Source organism: Gavia stellata, chromosome 7 (genome assembly GCF_030936135.1).
Source record: "Gavia stellata isolate bGavSte3 chromosome 7, bGavSte3.hap2, whole genome shotgun sequence".
In the NCBI taxonomy this organism is placed as follows: Eukaryota; Metazoa; Chordata; class Aves; order Gaviiformes; family Gaviidae; genus Gavia; species Gavia stellata.
Genome location: NC_082600.1, coordinates 7170231 through 7190211, shown reverse-complemented (window position 1 = coordinate 7190211; position 19981 = coordinate 7170231). Strand labels below are relative to the sequence as shown.

Here is a 19981-nt window from a genome sequence, read left to right as displayed (position 1 = left end):
CCTTCCCTGCTCTGACCGAGATGAAACAGAGAGCTTCAACCTGTAGGTATGAGTTTATTTATTTCCATCTTTTGAAAAGTCAAAATGCACAGTGGTAGGAGCTTCTCTGTGTTAAGCCGCGTCTGAAAATTCAACCCCTGGACACAGAAGTTGGCTTCGATGTCCAGCCAGACAGCAGAGAGGGCAGCTTTGTACTTACCAGCCTCCCCAGCATCAACTTTCAAGCTGCTCCTCCTGGTGATCTTTCTACCTCTCTGATTTAAATCCCACTTCGCCACACATTAACCCCCCCGCAGCACCGCGTGCGTCCCTCATGTCCCCAGCTCCGCGCTCGCCCTGCCCTCGCCGCTCGCAGGCACCAGGCTCCTGTGGGTGCTCGCTTACCTGTCTGGAGTTACCGTTCACAAAGAAGTCCTACGGCCATAGCAGAAGCATGGAAAAAGGCAGTAAAAACACATGCAGTTCAGTGATATCAGCGGAACCAGAAGGAATCAAAGCACAGTCAAGGGGAGGGTGCAACATGGGGTGCTCGGCAGCACAGGGAGGCAATCAGGGTCTGCCAGCACCGAAGTAGGAGGGATGCACATGAAAATGTGGTGAGGATTAAAGGATGCGCAAAAGGGGAGGGCTGATGGGAGAGGGAGAGGTGGCTCCACGAATGGATCAGGCCAAGGTGCTGGTGTGCAAGGAGGTGAGGAGGGGACATGGGACGACATGGGAGGATGCTCGCCAAGCCCTGCCACTGCTCTGCATGAGAGTCAGCAAGCGCTGGCCCAAAGGCACAGCACTGCTTAGCCCGCCGTGCCGGGGAAGAAAATTGCTAGTTTTTACGAATCCAAGAGACTCAAATGCCAACACGACTGCCAGGAAAAACAGGGCTTTCAAGTGGAAATAACGAGAGGCTCATCCCGGAGCAAATCTGGCGGCAGCAAAACTTTACCATTTGCCATGGCAACATGTTTCCCCTTGACTTCTCCTCTGACAGGGACAACCCCCCTTCTTCAGGGCTTGGCAGCCTGGCCAAATGCCACCCTGATGCCCCACCGGCGCCGTGCTCCCCCGAAGGCCTGGTTGTCCTGCTGGGCTCCCCCCAGCAGACTGGAAGCATGTGTGGCCAAGCCAGCACCACACACACACAAGGGTTTTCCCTCCTCGTTTGCTGGGCTGCATCTTTTTTACTTGTGTTTGCTTGGCTCAAGAGACCAGCCAGCAGCCCCATGATGGGGAGGGAGGTTTCAAAGGTGCATAAATAATTTAATTCTTTTTTTAGTAAAAAGAGAAGACTAGCAGTGAGTGGAGGAGGTAGGTGGATCCAAATGCAGTTGGTTTACAAGAGCACGTCCCTCCAGCCCCTCTGCACAGAGGCGGCCGATGGCCCACATGTGTGGTTTGAGTTGGACATCCCCAAACACAGCCCCATCACTGCCTCCTTTTTAAAGAAAACCTTGTTGATGCAGGATTTCCCCTGACCGGCTGCCGAGGCTGGATCAGCCCAGGACCCACACGTGGCTCTGGGTGGGAGGATGGGAAAGGGCTCTGTTAGGTGCCACCAAACACTTGGGGCTGGGGAACCGGCACCCGCCCGGGGCTGAGCTGTGCTGACCGCAATCCCTGTGGCTAAAACTGATGCACCAGGCTTTCCTCGAGCCCACAGAAATGCTGCGGCCACGATGCAGAACAAGATGCGCCAGGAGGCCAAGAAACTTCAGCCAACAAAAGGAGCGACCGGTAGAGGGTTGGGCACCCATGGGGTGCAGTGTGGGCACCCCGGCGCGGCACTGCGCCGAGCGGTTCCCCAAGGCAGCATCGCACCCGTCTGCGTAGAAACACGTGTCGAAGAGCTGTCATGACCCTCCCCAGGAGCAGAGCTCCGGCAATGCCACCACACTGGGGGCTTTGCAAAGCAAGGGGGACCTGCAGACCCTGAATAAGGACACCCAAGCTGCCACTCCTGTACTTCGGGGAGATTAGACGAAAAACCATAGAATTTAGCTGGACATGAGGCTGTTGCAAAGGGAGAATTAACTCTGTGGATCAGTCAAGGTTGTAAAGGATTGGTGTTTCATAAAGCAACCTTTTCACAGCAGGCTCCTTCATGGGACAGGCACAAAGCACACCCACAAGCAGCAATGGGTATCTTCTTGTTCATTTAACTGGTCCTTAATTAGGAAGCCCTCCTTCCAGCCCAATGCTCAGACTTGCCCCACACTGCTGGAGAGGAGAAGGACGCGGTGGTCCTCCTGCAGTCTCCTGCTGCAGGAGAGGGAGGGCTCCCCATGCACTAAAGTAGAGAAAAGGCTCGTTACAAAAACCCTCCCTCTCTGCCTCAAACCAGCCTCATCTCTGCCCCTTTCCCTTGCATGAACCGTGACTAGCCTCTGCTGTGGGATGGTGGTGTAAGAAGGAGTAGCTTGAAAACGGCTGTCACCGTCCCCACAAATGTTCCCCACCCCTGTTGCCCCTGGCCCCTGTGCAGGTCACTCTCACTAGCACAGAGGAGCTGGAGGCTTTTCTTATTTCATCCTTTTTTGGGAGATGAATTCTTTCCCAGCTCACTGCTAAGCCCCTGGTTCAACAACATGTATTTTTTCCACTTGGCCCTGTCTCTTTTACATCACTCACCGCTGTGGGACCTGCCAGGACTGCCCTGGCTATGTCACTGCAAGTTATCAGCATCACTCCCAGCCTCTTTCCTTTGCAGGCTCTCAAAACATCTCCAACGGAGGGGCAGACCACTGCATAGCACATCTAAGCCCTGATGGCCCTCGACCTGCTTTTCTCCATCACTGCATGCATGTCCTTAAGCAGCTACCCCTGGTCCTGCTGGGTCCTCACGCCACAGCCTGAAACGCAGAGCTCCTGCAGGTTTTTCTGTCATATCTAGCAAGATTGGTAAATGTGGATATCACACACAGCTGTGGGGCCAAGCCTTCCACCGGGGACAGGGACATCTGCAGAGCTTCAGCAAGGAGGACAGGGAGGATACGGGCTCTTCTGACAGCATGGGGCAGGGATGCTCCGAGGCTGAGCCCCAGGAAGCACAGAGGGCTCCTGTCCTCCCCACGTGGAAAGGGTCTTTCCTGAGAGCTGCAGAGCTCACTTTATAGCCTGTGTTTACATCCCAGCCTGCAACGTGGGAAAAGCATTTAAAGAGATGCTTAATTTTAAGTACATCATTAAGTCTCGGGTCTGTGCACTATTTAGGGATTCCCAGGCACTATGGCCATAAAAATAGCCAAGTCCCATCAACAGCAGCCCCGCAACAGCTACTTGTGGGGGGTCTGAGAGCTCTCTGCACCACGCACACCTCTGTACGCTGCCCCTGAACCCTGCTGGGTCATTGGCCACAGTGATGTACCACCCGGCCATGCGATTTCGGAGCCCCAGTTTGCTCGGGGCACAGGCAGGCAGGCAGCCCCCGACATTCCACATTGTGTCTGAGGACAAGTGAGAGGTGCGATCACCAAGGAAGTGATTCTCGGCCAAGGGCTCAAGACAGGGAGCAGGGAGGAGGAATCCCTGCTCCTCCCCTGCTTGCTAAGAACAGAAACCAACTTTTGCTAGAGCTCAAAAATGCTGCAAATTATTAAGGCATTAGTTCATCCTGCTTCCCTGCAGGGACAGGCCATTCGCATGGAGCTGCCCCAGCCCCACACCGTATGCGAAGTGCCCCGTGGTGCATGTGTTATCTCAAGGAGTGTGCCTAACCCTGTGTGCTGGGCTGTGCACCGCAGCTGTCTGCAGAGCCGTGCTGCCGGCAACGTTGGGGCACACGGCCAGGCACCCCCTCCTCACTCTGGGACTGCAAGTGGCACCCTGGAGACTCACAGGTGAGCAATCATGTGCCCTCAGGTCCAGGGGGATGTGTCCCACCACTCAACTCACAAAAAATGGTGCTACCATGAAGCCTGGGTGAGCCACAAGGAACTAGTGCATCATGCTCCCAAGGGTGACTCCAGCCCCAGCAGCATCTCATGGGTGGGATTTCACATCCTCTTTCCCAATCTCCCTTTCAGATGCTCTTGCAGTGTCTTCTGCCAGTCCCACCCCAGTCCCTGGCTCCCACGTTCAGCTCCCTTTCGGTCCTCATCCCATCTGGGGTGAAAGCCCGTGTCACAGCTCTCCTTGCAGCATCTCCCCCAGCACTTCCCCCTTCTTGCTGGCCCCCAACCTAACCATCCGCTTCACCCAGCAGGACCTTGGCCAAGCCAAATTATTTTCAAATTCCTGCCTGGCAATAATCCGCAGCACACCAGGTGATTCACAGACTCGGGCAGGCAAGCCAGAGGGCAAATCGTCCTGCTGCCACACCAAGTTTCTATTCTTGCTCCCCTTCCATTTCCTTTTCTTGTCTTCAGATGTGCCCTTCAGTAGGCATGAGTCAAGCTCCAAAAATTCTGGGGGAAAGAGCCAGCACCGTGGTCACCAATTCCTGAAACACACCAGGGCAGCACGTACTTCTGGTGGGTTACTCTTGATATTTGCCCTGCTCTAATCCGCCCTGATCTTTCCCTCGATTAGCCTCTGGAAGAGATTAAACTCTCACATTGCCTAAGGAGCTTATGTGTCAGCTCCACTCCTTCCCGGCACCATACCTCCCTGCCTGAGCCTGGCAAGAGCAGGACAACCTGTCCTCTCCTCCCAGCTACGCAGCCAGATGTTCAGCAGGTGTACGTGACTTTTTTAGCCTCTCTCCTTGCTTTTTCTCCTGCCTTCTTGAAAAACCCATTGCTTTTGCCCATCGTGGTCCTGCCTGGGGTAAAATAAGTGTCTAATTTTCTTCGTGTGCTTTGATGCCCTCCAAACCGGGGCCATACTGCTTGAGCAGGAGATTAAAAAGCAGAGACTTTTGCCTGCAGTGCCATTATTTTGGTTTGGGATTTGCTTTTTTGTTCAAAGCTCACATTTTGCTTTGGGCTCACTAAAAAAATGAAAGAGATCCACCCATGGTAGATGTGGGTAAAACTTAGTCCTTCTTGGCCAGAGAGGGATAGAAATTTTCCACCCAATACAGAGACACAAAGCAGTTGGTGTTAAGAGCTATCCAAAAATATTACCCAACCGTGGCCACATCTGGGTGCTATTTTCATACATTCCCTGTCTCTTTTTTTTTCTGTTGTTTTTTTTGTGATCCATCTTCATAACACACGCGGTGAGGTGCGTGGGCAGGGGTGAAATCAGGCACACCGAGCTGTGAACGGCCACTTCAACACAAAGGCACCGGCATGCAGATGAGAGGACAAAGCGGATCGAGTTGATCTGGCAAACACGACGTTGGTACGAAATAATGACAGGAGACCTGTTTTGAGTCCACAAGTGGAGCCACACGATCTCATACATAAAGGCGGTGCCTTGCCCAGATGCCCACACGTGCCCCTGGCCAGCCGTTACCTGCTGTCTTTGGTAGGCGGAGAACGTCCTTTCCAGGTCTTCGAGATCCAGGATTTTGAACACTTTTGCATCATCTATGTCGGTCCACACGGTACCTGCCAGCTTGTTCTGCAAGACAGTGGGAGAATTGAGGGTTAAGGGTCCCCTCCCCACCTGCCCCTGTGGCACCAGGTGGCCATCTGGCACCTCTGGTTTCACTGCCTGAATTATTGCCTGGCTTACCTCTGGCAGCTTGGACCAGTTGAAGGACTTGAGGGCGTTTGTTGGTTGTGGGATGCTCTTCTTCTTGAGGGCCAAGCCCAGCGGTGCTCCGGGGGGAGGCATCACCCCATCCAGGGGTGGGGGGCCAGGGGGGGGTGGGGGACCGCCTGGAGGGGGTGGAGGCGGGGGAGGTGGTGGGGGACATCCCCCTGGAGGCGGTGGTGGTGGTGGAGGGGGAAGGAGGGATCCAGGAGCTGGAGAAGGTAATGGGCCACCAGGAGCTCCTGGTGGTAAGGGAGGTCCTCCAGGGCCAGCAGCACAGATCGCTCTCTGGGAGAGAAAGAGGAGGGTGGACCAGTCATATGGAGCTGGGGGACACCACCCCAAGAATGTCCCCCTGCCGATTTTTAGGTTTTTTTTGCCAAAATTTAACCAGCATAGGAAGCACCCAAAGGCTTCAGCACTCCTGACTAAGGTCTGATGCAGCCAGAGATGAAATGACCTCATCACCAGTGACAGACATCTTGGTGGCCCTCCCAACAAACACCTTTCTCAGTCCCCTGTGTAGCTCGGCCTCCAGAAATTGCCCAGCGGCGTTTGCAGGGGGTTTGGGACTGGGCCACGAAGGGGAGGAGGTTCGGGGCCTCACCCTGCTCATCTCGTGGAGTTGTGCCGTGAGATCCGCCACCTGCTGCTTGACCTGCTTGTGCTCGCTGGACTCCTTCTCCAGCTTCTCCTTCATCTTGTTCAGCGTCTGCATCATTTCTTCCTTCTCCTGGGCCTTGGCGTCGCACTCCCGCTCCTTCTTCTCCAGCTTCTGCTGAAGCTCAGTGTGCTCTGCAACAGCCCCATGAGACCACTTCTGAGGTGACAAACACTCCCTTTCGGCAAACGGCAGCACGCGGGGGACTAACCCCCATGCTGCCCTATGGAGAAGCTGCACAGTTAAGGGAAGGGAGTGTGTGTTGTGCCTTAACGCCCCGGCCAGGGCTTCCCCACGAAAAAATTAATATCTACTTTGCTTATTTCCCTTGTGAGCCCCATAGCGTGATACTATCTCAGCCACTCAATAAAGCCTGCAGAGTCCATCCAGCTAAATACATGTATACGTTATCTGTTTATTTTACTGTGCACGCTAAAGTTAAAGCTGTATCTCTCTCTCCTCATCACTCACCTTTTCGCATTTTTTCTGCTTGCTCTTTCCACTGTTTCACTTCATTTTCATTGACTAACCTAAAAGGAAAAGACAAGTAGTGCGATGAGACAATACTACTGCAGTAAACAAGCGGCCATCGCCAGCAAGAAACACAACTGAGCAAGCCTGGGCAGTGGGATCTAAGGGTCCCAAACTGGTATTTCTAACAACACCTCCACTCTGCCTCCCCCGGCAGGGTTTTGCGGGCTGGGATGCAGTGCCATCTCAACAGCTCCAGGGATGCTGGCTTGTCCAACCAAGGAGCGGAAACATCACTGGGTGACAGTAAGTGATGAATAAGGAATAGTGACAGCAGCAGTCAGGGGAAATAGCTCACTGAGGACACAGAGGTTGAGCTTAATTCACCTGGACATTGTGCTTAAGAGGTCAAAGTGGTGCCAACCTGTCAGGGATAACCCCCAGTCCTGGCCCTCTTGCCCGCCGGAGCGGGAGGCAGCAAAGCCACAGCGGCCCATGTTGGTGCTGCTCGTCAGCCAGCCCTGGGAAAGGTGGGTGAGCACTTACATTCGGACGACGTTTTTAATATTGAAGTTTTCCAGGGGAGTGGCGTCAGGGTCCTGCCCTTTGTCACTCTGGATGACGATCTGCTGCACAATCCTGTCGAGCAGCAGCCAGTACTGGACAGTGTTGCCACTTCTTTTATCTGGAGGGGAAGAAGGGGAAAGACTGAGGGGAGCTGCAGGGAGGTCGCTGCCACCGCCGGGGAGGAGATGTGGGCTGCCAAGCCCCTGGCAGCCGCAGGTTTCCTCCCCTCCCCTGGGACTCACAAGGCATTTGGAGACAGTGGTGCAGGATAGACATAAAGTGCGGGTACGCCTCGGTGTGTGTCAGCCTCTTTCTCGTCAGCTCGAACATCTGAGTCGCACTTTTGGTGTCGATGTGGACCTGTGGACAGGAGCGAACTGAGGTCAGGCCATCGGACGGGCGATGGCACCGCCTGTTCCCCGAGTCTCAGCTCCAAAACCCATGAGCCATCCCCGCCCCAAGCCTGATGGACAGACAAGCCCCACTGCCCTGCAAGAGGCAAACAGCGCTGGTTGGCAGCCGGGGAGAAAAGGGATGAAGCAGGCTGTCGGATGGCATTTGCAACAGAGCAGGGCAACAGGAGACAGATTTCCAACCTCCAAATTTTATCCAAAAAACCACACTTAGTCCCAGACCACATAGGTGCTTATAAAAGGAACCGTGACATTCAGTGCTGGTGTCTGTATCAGCAACGTTCATACTCACCAGCTCAAATCTTTTGGCAAATTCCAGTTCGTCTTCATTTCTAAGCATTTCGAAAAAATCTAAATGCCTGAGGAGAGAAAGGGAAAAAAAAAAGGACGGTTAAAAGCAGATATGAATGTGCCAATTAATAAATTGCAGGCAGCCAGCCTGGCAGCGGCCCAGAGACAAGCAGAGCTTGAAACATCAACTGGATCTTCAGTCTCGAGCTCATGACAGCCTGTCCAAGGAGCCTTTTGGGACAAGAAGAGGAGGAGGAGGGTTGGCAGCATCCCCAAGGTCCCCCAAGGTACATCCTTCCCGGCTCAACCCTACGTTAGAGTCTGGTAAAATAGCACCGGGGGTTTTTCCCTCCCTCTCTGGCAAAGAACTTCCTTAAGAGGGGCCAGATCTACAGTCTAAACCCACATGCTTTCCCGAAAAGCCAAGTCCAAAACCCAGAAAGTAAGGGCGCAAGGCAAGGTCAAATATAACCGGCAGACTGTGGGTCAACACTCACCGGTCGAGGGTTGAATTTTCATGCTCTCGTAGTTTATCAATGACTGGCTGGATCCCGAGCATGAGAAATTCGTATCTCAAGTGGAGTCTGAAATCCAGGCTTTCCTGCAAGGGACAGTTGTGGGGTCAACACAGCAAGATGCACACCCTCAGAAACTTTATTGAAATAACCCCCCCGCAAACCCACCAAAACACCTCCCTCTCCCAGAGCCCCGGTGCTCACCACGCCTGCCCCCTGGCTCAGGACTGCGTTGATGAAGGACATGATGGCTGTCTTGAGGCTCACTTCATCCCGATACCGCCCCGTGCTCTTGTCCAAGTCATTGATCAGCGTCTGCCAAACATGCAACATCAGTTAAACGCCCAGTGACAGCCCCAAGCTGCACGAACGGCCAGGGGACGCATGCAGGAACAACTCCTCGTGGTGCTCCTACAGCCCCTGTAAGCGACCTGCTGGTGATGGATCATCAGCTGCCGCCTGCTGTAACGCAGCCCACCCCAGCACACATTTCGGTTAACATCAGCCCATCCAGATGTGCTACAGCCTTGCAGAGCTGCAATCCCACCGACCCTGCACAAGCAAGCATTTTTTTTTTTAGGGGGTGCTGCCTTAAGTAACTGGTTCCTCGCTCTTTGCTCAGCTGCAGACCTCATCAGACATGGTTCTGGGATAATTCCCAGGGTATCTAAGTTGCAAATGGCCATAATAAATCATTTGCAAGAGGCATTTAGATATCCAGGAGGAGGAAGGGACAAGAACGCTGAATTTTGGGAGCCAAGGGGCAAGTTGAGACCCACCTACCTGAAAACGAGTCCGTTCGCTGGCATATTTCTGGTAGTGCAGCATCGCCTCCAGTACCTTTTTGTGGCCCCCAGGAACCAGGCACACAGCGCCCATGATTTCCAGCACTGCCACCTTCGTCTTAATATTCTCCGTGCTCAGACTCTGAGCGATTACGTTAATACTCTCTGAATGGGCCAGGACGTGAGCCCGGCCCAGGGAGTTGTTCATTAGTGCTTTTATACATCCAATGAGCGAGGTATGTATTCGAGACTCTGCCGTCTCATAGTCCATGCTTTTGAGAAAGTTCAGAATACACGACAAGCCATCCAGGTCGATGAACCGGGTTACAAACCTGTCAGAAAGAGGGTTTTTAGCTTTAAAACCAAATGCTAAAGGACCCTTTTACCCTCAAACAGGGCTGGCTTGTCTGTTGATGTAAACCCAGGACCTTCTCACATATTTTTTCCTGGACTTTGGATAGCAGAAAGCCTGCAGGACTCCTACGGCCCAGAGACAGGGATGGGGTTGCAAAAATCAATTTAGTCAGTGCCTGGTAGCGTAGGCAACTAGGCATCATCTGCACAAGGTTGTCCAGAGCTGGGATATTTGGAAGAGGACCAGCTAACCCAGCCATCAGCACAAGCCCCAGGGTGGAGGTTAGGAGTCTGCAGCCTTGCTGATGTAAAACCTTCCCAGTCTCCAATCTGAGTCTTATATCTCACTCGCTTGGGACCAGTTTTGCGGGACTGGAAGAAGCTCCTGAGCCCTGGAGTTGCCTCCTCGTCAGCTGCAGACACCCCAACGTCAGCTCAGCGCGTGATGCTCGTCAGACTTTCTGCCTCCTGCTACCTCTCCTGCCTCACCACCCACATCTTTCTCCTCCCTTAGGCACATCTCACCAATTTTAAGGGATTTCTGATTTTTATGATGACTTACAACACCACTAAATAGAAAGCAGACAGCAAATGCACGGCAATGCCCCAGGCAGACTCAGTAGAGCAGGCAGACATAGCACTGCACACTGCTCAGGCATTTTAGAACCTCCCTGCCCGATGCCATCCAGGCTGGGTGTATTCTGGTTTGGCAAAAGGCACAGGCTCGGAAAGCAAATGAGCCAAGAACATCCCAGCATTGGGATGATTTTATTTTGCAACAAGCCATGCTGATGCGCAGCAACAAAAGGGGTAATTGTAGGCTCAGGCAAAACCGATTTCTCTGCTTCAAAGCCTGCTCTTCTTCCAGCCAAAGTCAATAGGAAATTTGATGTTCACTTCCCTGGGAGCAAAAGCAGGTCCAACAGGTAAAATTTTCTATAGAGCCTTCCAGTGAGACAGACTCACAAACCACTTTTAAGGAGTTTGCAAAGTTTCATGGCTGGGTACCAGCCCTGCTCCCAGGACACTGCGGGGAGCCAGCACCCAAGAGGTCCAGGTTTCACAGAAATTGGGTGCTCACCTTTGACCCTGGGAATTTCTTACCAAGTACCATCACCAGAACCATTGCAAAAGAGAAATGGAAGAGGGGAATGTATTTGCAAGCAATAGCAAATTTGTTTCTTCCATAACCAGACCAGGTCACGCATTTCTTAATAAAACATTTTCCCATCAGAAAACGTTGACCTTAAGCATCTTAAAGGTTTTGCAGATGTGTGCATGCAGACTCCAAAGAAACTGAATGTAGGAAAAACTACAGACATTCAGAAAGAGTCCCACCCTTTCTTTATTCTCCCCATCAAAACCTCCTAGCAACACTTTTTTTTGTATTTCATAAAAGCCTGAAGATTCATGTGATTTTATTCCTTTAAAAACTGCAAGAGAAGTTGAAACAAAGGGCCTGGTTGACCAACAAAAATTGGATTTTTTTTTGAAAAATTAAATCTGGAAGGAATTTTTACATTCTCTTCCAATGAGCACAAAAGCAAATTTGAAAAAAAGAAAAAAAAAGAAGTTGCCTCATTTGCCTGAACAGATGTGAAGGTCCTGGTGGCTCTTGGCCACTAAAAGGATGGAGGAAAAGGAAAAAAATGACAAGAGGTGAAACGAAAAAAGCAAGGGGCGTTTCAGGGTCCTTGCCTCCCTCATCCTGTGCAGCCCCCATTTATATTCTATTTAACCCCCTGCTCCGCCAGAGAACTCAAATCCAAAGCCATGACCACGGCGATAAAGCCAGGAAACGGAAGGGAATTGCCTCATTGGTTTCGTCCGCAGTGCAGTCTTCAAACTTTCGATTGTTTTATTTCTCTCCTCTTCGTCTTCTTTTTCCAAGGCGATCAGTGATTTTCTCTGTGAAAGGAGAAAGGCAGATGTGAGCGAGGAGATTTCCCTGTGAAGTTCATGCCTGAGGAGCGGGAGTGCCTGCGGCCTCGCCGTACCAAGCCGTGGTGACGGAGCTGGGACCCTAAACTGACTTTGGAAGTCTAAAAGTCCAGATCCTTATGGCAATTGCGGAACTTGGGAAAAGGGGCAGTCTGGAAAAAACCCTGAGGTCTGCAAGGAGACAGCCTGGATTGGGGACAGCAGGGTGAACGTGTCGCTTTAGGCTGAAGACGCTGCCTGCAAGCACCCAGACAACTCGCTAGCACACGTAAAATTAAGCTGTGAGTGTTTCAGCCATCACAAGTCAGTGACACCCCAGAATCACAGAATCACTCACTAAGGTTGGAAAAGACCTGTAAGATCATCAAGTCCAACCTGGGGGGAAAAAAAAAAAAACCAAACCCACACAACACACCAAAAACCAACCCACCCAACACCACACAGCACCATGCCCATCAAGCCACATCCCACAATGCCACATCCACACGCTCCTTGAATACCTCCAGGGAGGGTGACTCCACCACCTCCCTGGGCAGCCTATTCCAATGTTTCACTACTCTCTCAGTAAAGAACTTTTTCCTAACATCCAGCCTGAACCTCCCCTGGCGCAACTTGAGGCCATTTCCTCTCGTCCTGTCACTTGTCACTTGGGAGAAGAGACCAACACCCACCTCTCTGCAACCCCCTTTCAGGTAGTTGTAGAGAGCGATAAGGTCTCCCCTCAGCCTCCTGTTGGCTTTGGAGCAGCGTTGCGGATGGCCTTGCATCTCCCCGGCCACTTGGATTTTGTTTCAAAGCAGAGGGAAATGATCATCGGCCGGTGCTGAGCGAAGCTGCAGGAACCCAGCACCCTCTTCCCCAAACCGGTCCCCAGCAAGACCTGACAACATGCCGGACTCCACAGCCCTGAGATGACTGGAAGAGCTGGATCACCACTTCGAGAGGACACACTTAGCATTGTCCTGTGTGATCATTAAGTTCCAGAGTTAATGCCCTGTAGGCAGGAGTGGTGTCACCCCAAATTGCTGACCTGCAACTCATCCAGACACGCCTGTGTTGGAGGATGCTCGCGACTGCCCCCCTGCAACCCTCAGACTCAGAGCAGAGAGAGAAAGGCTGCAATTCAGGCACAGAGCATCCCAACTCATGGACTCTGGATGTAAATCCTGGCATGTCCCCTACAGCCCACAACACTCCAGGAAACACGCTTTGTAAAAGGAAGAGGTAAATAAGCGCATCAGAGTATCCCATAAGAAAGTGTCTGGCTGAAGCCTGCTCAGAGATGCTGCAGGTGACATCCGGGTGACGTGAATCTCGGTGCATTTCCAGAGGATGATCCCAGGGCTGGAGGGGGCTGTGAGGATGCAGTGGGCTAAGCCAATGCTAATTGGGGGTCCACAGAGGGAAGGTGCTAAATTGGGGCAGGGGAGAAGGAGGTGTCCTTTAGCCTTCCCTGGTACCCATGCATCCCAACAGGTATCCATGTGCCCCTGCAGAGAAGGTGGGGTGCTCAGGGGATGCCCCGCAGCCTGGAGGGGACAGGATGCTGCAGCCATGCTCGGGGTCAGCCAGGGTGGGTCCTGCCAACCCTGTTGCTCCCAGGTCTCCCAATACAACCCACTGATGTGCATCCAGGCTGGGGACAGCAGCTGTGTGCACAGAATGCCCTTGGCATCTCCCACACTGGATTTTGCTTTCAGGCTGGCACTGGGGGCTGGGACCCCGGCTCCTGCAGCTCTACCCGGGCAGCATGGCTGCCTGCAGCCCTGCGCATGCATGCGGTATGGCTTGCTCACCCCAACTCATGCAACCAAGGACACAGCTAAAGAAACACCCCAGGTGCCTTCTGCACCATCTAACAGTGCTGGGCCCTCGGAAGTGTCAGGGTGAGCCCTGCCAGCACCAGCCGAGGCTAAAGCAAAGGAGGGAGAAAGGGTCCCAGCAGACATAAAGAGCTGCGCTGACCCCCACATTTATCCCAGTTCCTCGTCGGCAGCATGTCAGGGAGATCAAAGCCACCCTCCAGGCATCTGTCAGGCTTTGATCACAAGCTCTGCTCAGGCTCAGGGCTTCGACCAGCCGGCAGCCCGTGGCCAGCCCTGGGCATCCCTGCCTTCCCAGAGGGAAGCAGCACGCTGCCTTCCTGGCTCGCAGCCCCCTGCTCCCCTACTCTGCCCCTGCTCTCCCACCCAGCCCTACCTTCCCTGTCACCCTGGCCCTGTGACAGCAGGGCAAACACAGGGGGAAAAAAACCCAGAAAAACAATGATTTCTTCATTTTCCATGCTGCTCCCATCCCTTGTCCACAAACCACAGCAACCTTCAGCCTCTGAAAGCAGGAGAGAAGACGAAGGGGCTCTGAACTGTGCAGCCCTGCAGGAAATTTCTGTATCTCCTACAGAAAACAGTGCTATTTCTGTCTCACCTGGCACGATGTCGACAAGGAAGTATTTAATAAAATTACATCTAAGCACGTCCCTTGTTGGACAAGACAAACCGCAGCATCGTGTTTCGCTGTGGCCGCCTGGCACAGAAGGGTGTCTCGGGAGCAAGGCATCCATGAAAAAGCACAGGAGCTATTGACTTCAAAGCAACCACAGCAGCTTCGTGCCCCAGTGGCACTGCACAGTCAAACGGGGTCTTTAAAAAACAGCCTGGTGGCTTTATACCAAAAGCTGCTGCTTGCCATCCATCTTGCAGCTTCCCAGCCCGGGCCCTTCCTGCCATAGAAAATGCCTCCATTTTCCAACTGTATCTGTTGGTCTAATAGAGGATATCCTTACATCCTTACATGAGGGGTTTCTGAACTGCTGGGACAAATTGCAAGCTACTGCCAACTCCAAGTTGTCAAGAGATCCGCAGACCCGAAAGGCTGAAAACAGCCAGGTCACACCTTTGTGGCTACAACACTCGTCGCCCTCTCGGGCGCGACGCTGTCCATGCCGCAGACTGTCACTGCTGTGCTGCTGCCCCATATGCGGTTCGCAAGCACCAAAGCGTTGGGGAAATACTTACAGCAGCCATTGAATTCAGCTGATCGATATAAAACTCTGGCCAGCTGGTGGCTCCTTTATTTTCTTCCTGGTCCTGGAGGGAGGGGAAAAAGGGAAACAAAGACAGCAGATTAGTAGAAATAGCGTTAACATCCCCTGCCCTTCATGATCGACCACCTCTGAAGTGCCCTTGAGCTCTTGCATTACTTTATATCAATATAAGCATGACTTTCTACATTCTGAGCTCACCACCAACAGCTCCAGCTACGGGAACATTACCTGATTTATTGAACTAGCATATTTTATATATGATCTACATTACACCATCCGCCTGTGACCAAACTCTGCCCCAATGATACTGCATCAGTCTTGTGGTTATCAGCTTCGGAGAAACCACACTGAAATTTTACATTCAGATTTCTCTTGTACCAACTCTACAGTGCCCTTGAAAGTTTTGGCTGCACAGCCTTGAAGAATGTGCTTTGGGGGGAAAAAAAAAGAGTCTCTTACAAGTAGTGAAGAGTGAATACATGTGACATGAACTAGGCTCCACTCTTGGAGCAGGACCATGACTTAGCAACATCCTAAGAGAGACTCCAGGCACAACAGACAACTCTTCTGGGGGTTTCCTTAGGTGTTAGGAGGGAACATGCACCTGGCAATGTCCCCTGTTAAAGGATGTCACCCATGGCCCATGATCTATGACACTGAATGATGCACAGCCTCATTTGGTCATCCTGGTCTACAATGCCCTGTGTCTGGTGGGATGCACAAGGGGTTTTAAGGTTCTACCATGTTCTTGCAGGACATCACCAAAGGACCTCTGAGCCCAGCTCAGATAAATTACGCTGCATGTCACCAGGGACTGCTTGGAGCAAATAGGCAGATTTTGAGGGAATACTTCAAGATCAACCCTTTCCCCCACCGTATTTTCCTAAAAAACTTATACCAAAAGAAGAAAAAGGATTCACAGAAGAAATGCCACACAGGTCTAGGCTGGAGAGTCAACCGATACTACACAAATCCCAGACATCTCTCAGTAACAGTCTTCAGTTCACAGCCCAACTCGCTGCACAGCTTTGCCCCCTACCTAACTTTAAGTGATGTTTGCAGACGTCATCCTACACTGCAACTGCCTGCAACGGTGGGAGCTGGACAACCTACTTTTCTGCCCCCACATCCGTGCATGCAGACAGCTACTGATCCTCTGGATGATTTCAGCAAGCCCAAGGAGCAGAGTCCCAAATATTTACTCTGGTTCAAGAGGAGTACATGGGGAATGTTTGTGCATCCAAACTTCCCAAGCTGCAGCTTGCCAAAATGAGAACACACGGAGTCAGCGATAGGTAATTTGGACAGGACCCAGTTCCCCCAAGGGCAGCCCATCCCTGCTGACCTGACCCTTTGCTGTGCCTGGCTCTGGGATGGGAACAAAAGAATTCTGGGACCAACAAGGGACCTGGCAACCCCTTGGGCATCTCCTGTGACATGCTGAGGCCAAGAGAAGCTGCTTGTCCACTGTTGTGGCCACCTCCAGCCCTCTCCGAGTGGTCGTGATCCAGCCTGGCAGTAACCAGAATGCCCTGAGCAGCTCTCCATGCTGGCTGCCCATGTACACGGTTAGGAAACACATCCCTTGGGCAGGCTGCCCACTGATGGACGCACATCCGTGAGCCTCACTTTTTTTTTTATCTTCTGCAGATCTGGTCAAATTTAAAGCAAATAAAATAACTTTCCTGAGCAAGAAGACTGCATTCAGCTCTCCCTGCCCTCTGCTTTAATACTTTGGGTTGTTCTCCCCTCCTTCTCCGGCCAAGAACTGACGTTTTGAATGAAACACTTGATTCACCTGCCCTCCACATTTCTTTTTTTTTTTAACCAAGCAGGAATCAGCAAAGAGCAAGAATTTTTCTGAGATGTTAGAAAAACAACAAAAAAATCTGTCCTATCCATGCTAGTGCCAAATCTAATAAACCTGAAGGAGGTCCCACCGCCTGCCTCCGCATGCTCTGATTGTTAGTTTTTGCCAGCAACAAATAAAACTGTCCCCATCCTGTCCAAACAGTGCTTAAAAAAAGAGTAACACTCATCTGCTGGCTGAGCGTGCAACATCCAGCCTGATGGGGAGAGACAGGGATGCCTTTGGTCTTCTCACAGCCAGGAAAAACGGGATGCTCTGGCTTCTCTCTGCTTTCCCCTCTCTCAAAAACTCGCCGCCAGCAAAGGCAAGAGGACGGAGGGGCAGGGACCTCTCGCTATCTGCTGGCAAATGGACTCAGTGAGGCAATCCTCTCCAAATAACCCGGGGACCGTCCGGCTGCCTATCCTGCCGCATTTCTGGCCATGTCTGGGACCACGTGCAGGGACTGTCACCTGCCAGCATCAAGTTTGGCCACCCGAAACCATGGCCAGAGGGAGGTTTCCACCGCAGTGTGGGAAACCCAATGCCTTCCAAGGGGCTGGGAAGAGGACACCCATTTGCAGCTGTCTGGTCGGTCAGAGCTTCCTACTAGATTGTGCAGAGAAGCACCTGCCGTGCCCGCAGGAATCCTGGCAGCCGGCATGTCCACTCACACACAGCCTGCCGAAAGACATCCAGGTTGTTGAAAAGATGTTCAGCAGCACGGAGGAAGTGTCAGGGGGCTTGAGAAACAGGGGTGTAATTTATATTTACGTGTTGAATGGAAAGGCACAAATTATACCACCACCTCTCACAGAGCCGAGGGAAAGTCTTCTGCTTCTCCTGAGCAGGGTGGGAAAAGTAAACTGTCATATTTTGCAAAGTATTTGTCACCCTAGGGAAACACACATCATTTCTGCAACCTGTGAGTTAGTGCTGTCAGTTTAACCCAGGTGGGACCACCAGCCCCTGGGGGCGAGGTTGGAGCAGGATACAGGGGAACTGCCCATGACCAGCCACCGTGGGGACGTGGGGATGTGAGGTCAGGCTGCACCCGATGGCAGGTTCAATCTGCAGAGCATCGCTTGCACTATTTTCCTGCAACCAAAGGGCAGTTTCTTGGTGGTGGCCCTATTCACTGCCGCCCACCTCTCCTGCTGGATGACCCCCTGGTCCCTCAGAGGTGCCAAGCAGCTGGGGTGAGGCTCAGGCCACCTTCCTGCTCAGTGATGATTCCATCTGACATAGGCAGCCAGGTTTTTCTGGTTTCTCAGCTCACATCGCATGCCTTCCTAAAGGACACTCTCATCTGCTCCTGTGTGCAAAAGCACACCCCTCCCTGGTACACACAGCCGTACACAGCATGCCATCTATATGCACCAGAAACAGAAGAGCATGTACACAGAATCACAGAATCACAGAATCACAACAGTTGGAAAAGACCTGTAAGATCATCAAGTCCAACCATCAACCCAACCCCACTATGCCCATTAAACCATGTCCCACACTGCCACGTCCACACGTTCCTTGAACACCTCCAGGGATGGTGACTCCACCACCTCCCTGGGCAGCTTATTCCAGTGTTTCACCACTCTCTCAGTAAAGAAATTTTTCCTAATATCCAATCTGAACCTCCCCTGGTGCAACTTGAGGCAGTTTCCTCTTGTCCTGTCGCTAGTCACTTGGGAGAAGAGGCCAACACCCACCTCTCTGCAGCCCCTTTTCAGGTAATTGTAGAGAGCAAGAAGGTCTCCCCTCAGCCTCCTCTTCTCCAGACTGAACAACCCCAGCTCCCTCAGCCGCTCCTCATAAGACTTGTGCTCCAGACCCCTCACCAGCTTCATTGCCCTTCTCTGGACACGCTCCAGCACCTCTATACCTTTCTTGTAGTGAGGGGCCCAAAACTGAACACAGTATTCGAGGGGCGGCCTCACCAGTGCCGAGTACAGACGCACGATCACCTCCCTGCTCCTGCTGGCCACACCATTTCTGATACAGGCCAGGATGCCATTGGCCTTCTTGGCCACCTGGGCACACTGCTGGCTCATATTCAGCCGGCTGTCGATCAACACCCCCAGGTCCTTTTCTGCAGGGCAGCCTTCCAGCCACTCATCCCCCAGCCTGTAGCATTGCATAGGGTTGAAGCCACTGAAGAAGGAGGGAGGGATGCCAGGGAGCCACAAGCCCTGTGCATGTCTGCCAACCCACCCCTCCAATCCATCCTACGCTCTGCCATGGGAAGGCTCTGCACAAACCCTGCAGGCAAAGATTGTGATTTTCCCAGCTTTCCTGCCCTGCTTTAGAGGCTGGTGTGCAAACGGTGCCCCGGGGGACGGCGGAACCATGGCACCGACATGGGCCTTGAACGTGGTCCAAAAAGGGACCAGCTCCTGTCACCTCCTGGAGACATCACTGGAGGTCCTCCCCATCACCCTGGGTTACAAGGAGCATCCCTCTCTCACCAGTGCTCCCAGCAGCAACACCAGCTGGGAAGGGTGGTGACGTCTCCACCACTGCACAGCACCAAGAGATGATGGGCTGTATCCAGTTGGGAGATTTGGGCAGGGAGCAAGACCCGTGCCAAGGAATGGGGTGGGAAAGCAGCGGGGCCGGCTCATCTCATATTCCAGGGCCTTTCCACATGGTGCAAACACCTGTGAGGCGGGCAGGGATCCGGACCTGCTGCTCATTTAAGGCTGAAAGGAAGCGGTGGAGCAAAAAAATAAAGGTCTCTGGGGGGCGGAGGGGAGGCTGAACAACAAAATTGGCTAAACTGCTCATTTATAATTAATGTGCTGCATTATAAATATTTCCCTTTGCTCGGCTCCCTCGGGCTCTTGCATTTCCTCCCTGAAACCCCCAATTTAGAGAGCGCTCTCAATTAAGTGCAGCAGAACCTCATTAATTCAGATGAGCAGCCGGGCAGGCTTGTCGGAAAGCAGCTTCCCAGGCAAGGGGGGACAGCACAATAAAGCAGGCAAAGATCAGGGCACGGGCTTCCCTCCTCTCACTGCAGGACATTGCTCACTGGTAATTACTGTGGCTAATGGTCTACAGCACACTGATAAGTGTCCTTTAGTGCATTCGGTGGCAGTAAAGAAATCTCCTGACAAAGCAAGGAGCCTGGAGGGAAGTGACTCACAGGCTTTGCTCAGAACCAGGAGGAGGGAGGAACCTCTCCAGGCATCCTGGTTTTAAAGGGTGGATTTGTAAGACTGTTTCCCAGCACCCAGGGTGGGTTTTGGGGATGTGAATTTTGCAGTCTGCCTTTGACAAGGGATGCCTGGACACAGAGCTGCGTACCACCAACATCAGCTCTCCAGGATGCTCCATCGCATCCTGCCCAGCTGGCACTGGGGAAACGAACATCTCCCAATTTCTTCTTCTGTGGGCCGCATTTAGGTCTTCACTGTGTTCGCTCTCAGGAAGCACAGAAATGAGGGCTGATCCGAACCCC

General features: G+C 52.6%; 1 protein-coding gene across 1 annotated transcript in view; it reads right to left on the bottom strand.

Moving 5' to 3' along the window:
• DAAM1 (dishevelled associated activator of morphogenesis 1) overlaps window positions 1–19981 on the bottom strand; it is an 80650-nt gene that overhangs the window by 19729 nt on the left and 40940 nt on the right. Inside the window, exons 4-16 of the mRNA XM_059819173.1 lie at window positions 14647–14718; window positions 11505–11599; window positions 9336–9669; window positions 8757–8867; window positions 8535–8638; window positions 8039–8105; window positions 7576–7693; window positions 7313–7451; window positions 6767–6825; window positions 6242–6429; window positions 5614–5922; window positions 5392–5499; window positions 385–414 (exon numbers count right to left, since the gene is read on the bottom strand). Of these exons, the coding sequence (XP_059675156.1) occupies window positions 385–414; window positions 5392–5499; window positions 5614–5922; window positions 6242–6429; window positions 6767–6825; window positions 7313–7451; window positions 7576–7693; window positions 8039–8105; window positions 8535–8638; window positions 8757–8867; window positions 9336–9669; window positions 11505–11599; window positions 14647–14718 (1734 nt within the window). The remainder of the gene's footprint in view (window positions 1–384; window positions 415–5391; window positions 5500–5613; window positions 5923–6241; window positions 6430–6766; window positions 6826–7312; window positions 7452–7575; window positions 7694–8038; window positions 8106–8534; window positions 8639–8756; window positions 8868–9335; window positions 9670–11504; window positions 11600–14646; window positions 14719–19981) is intronic.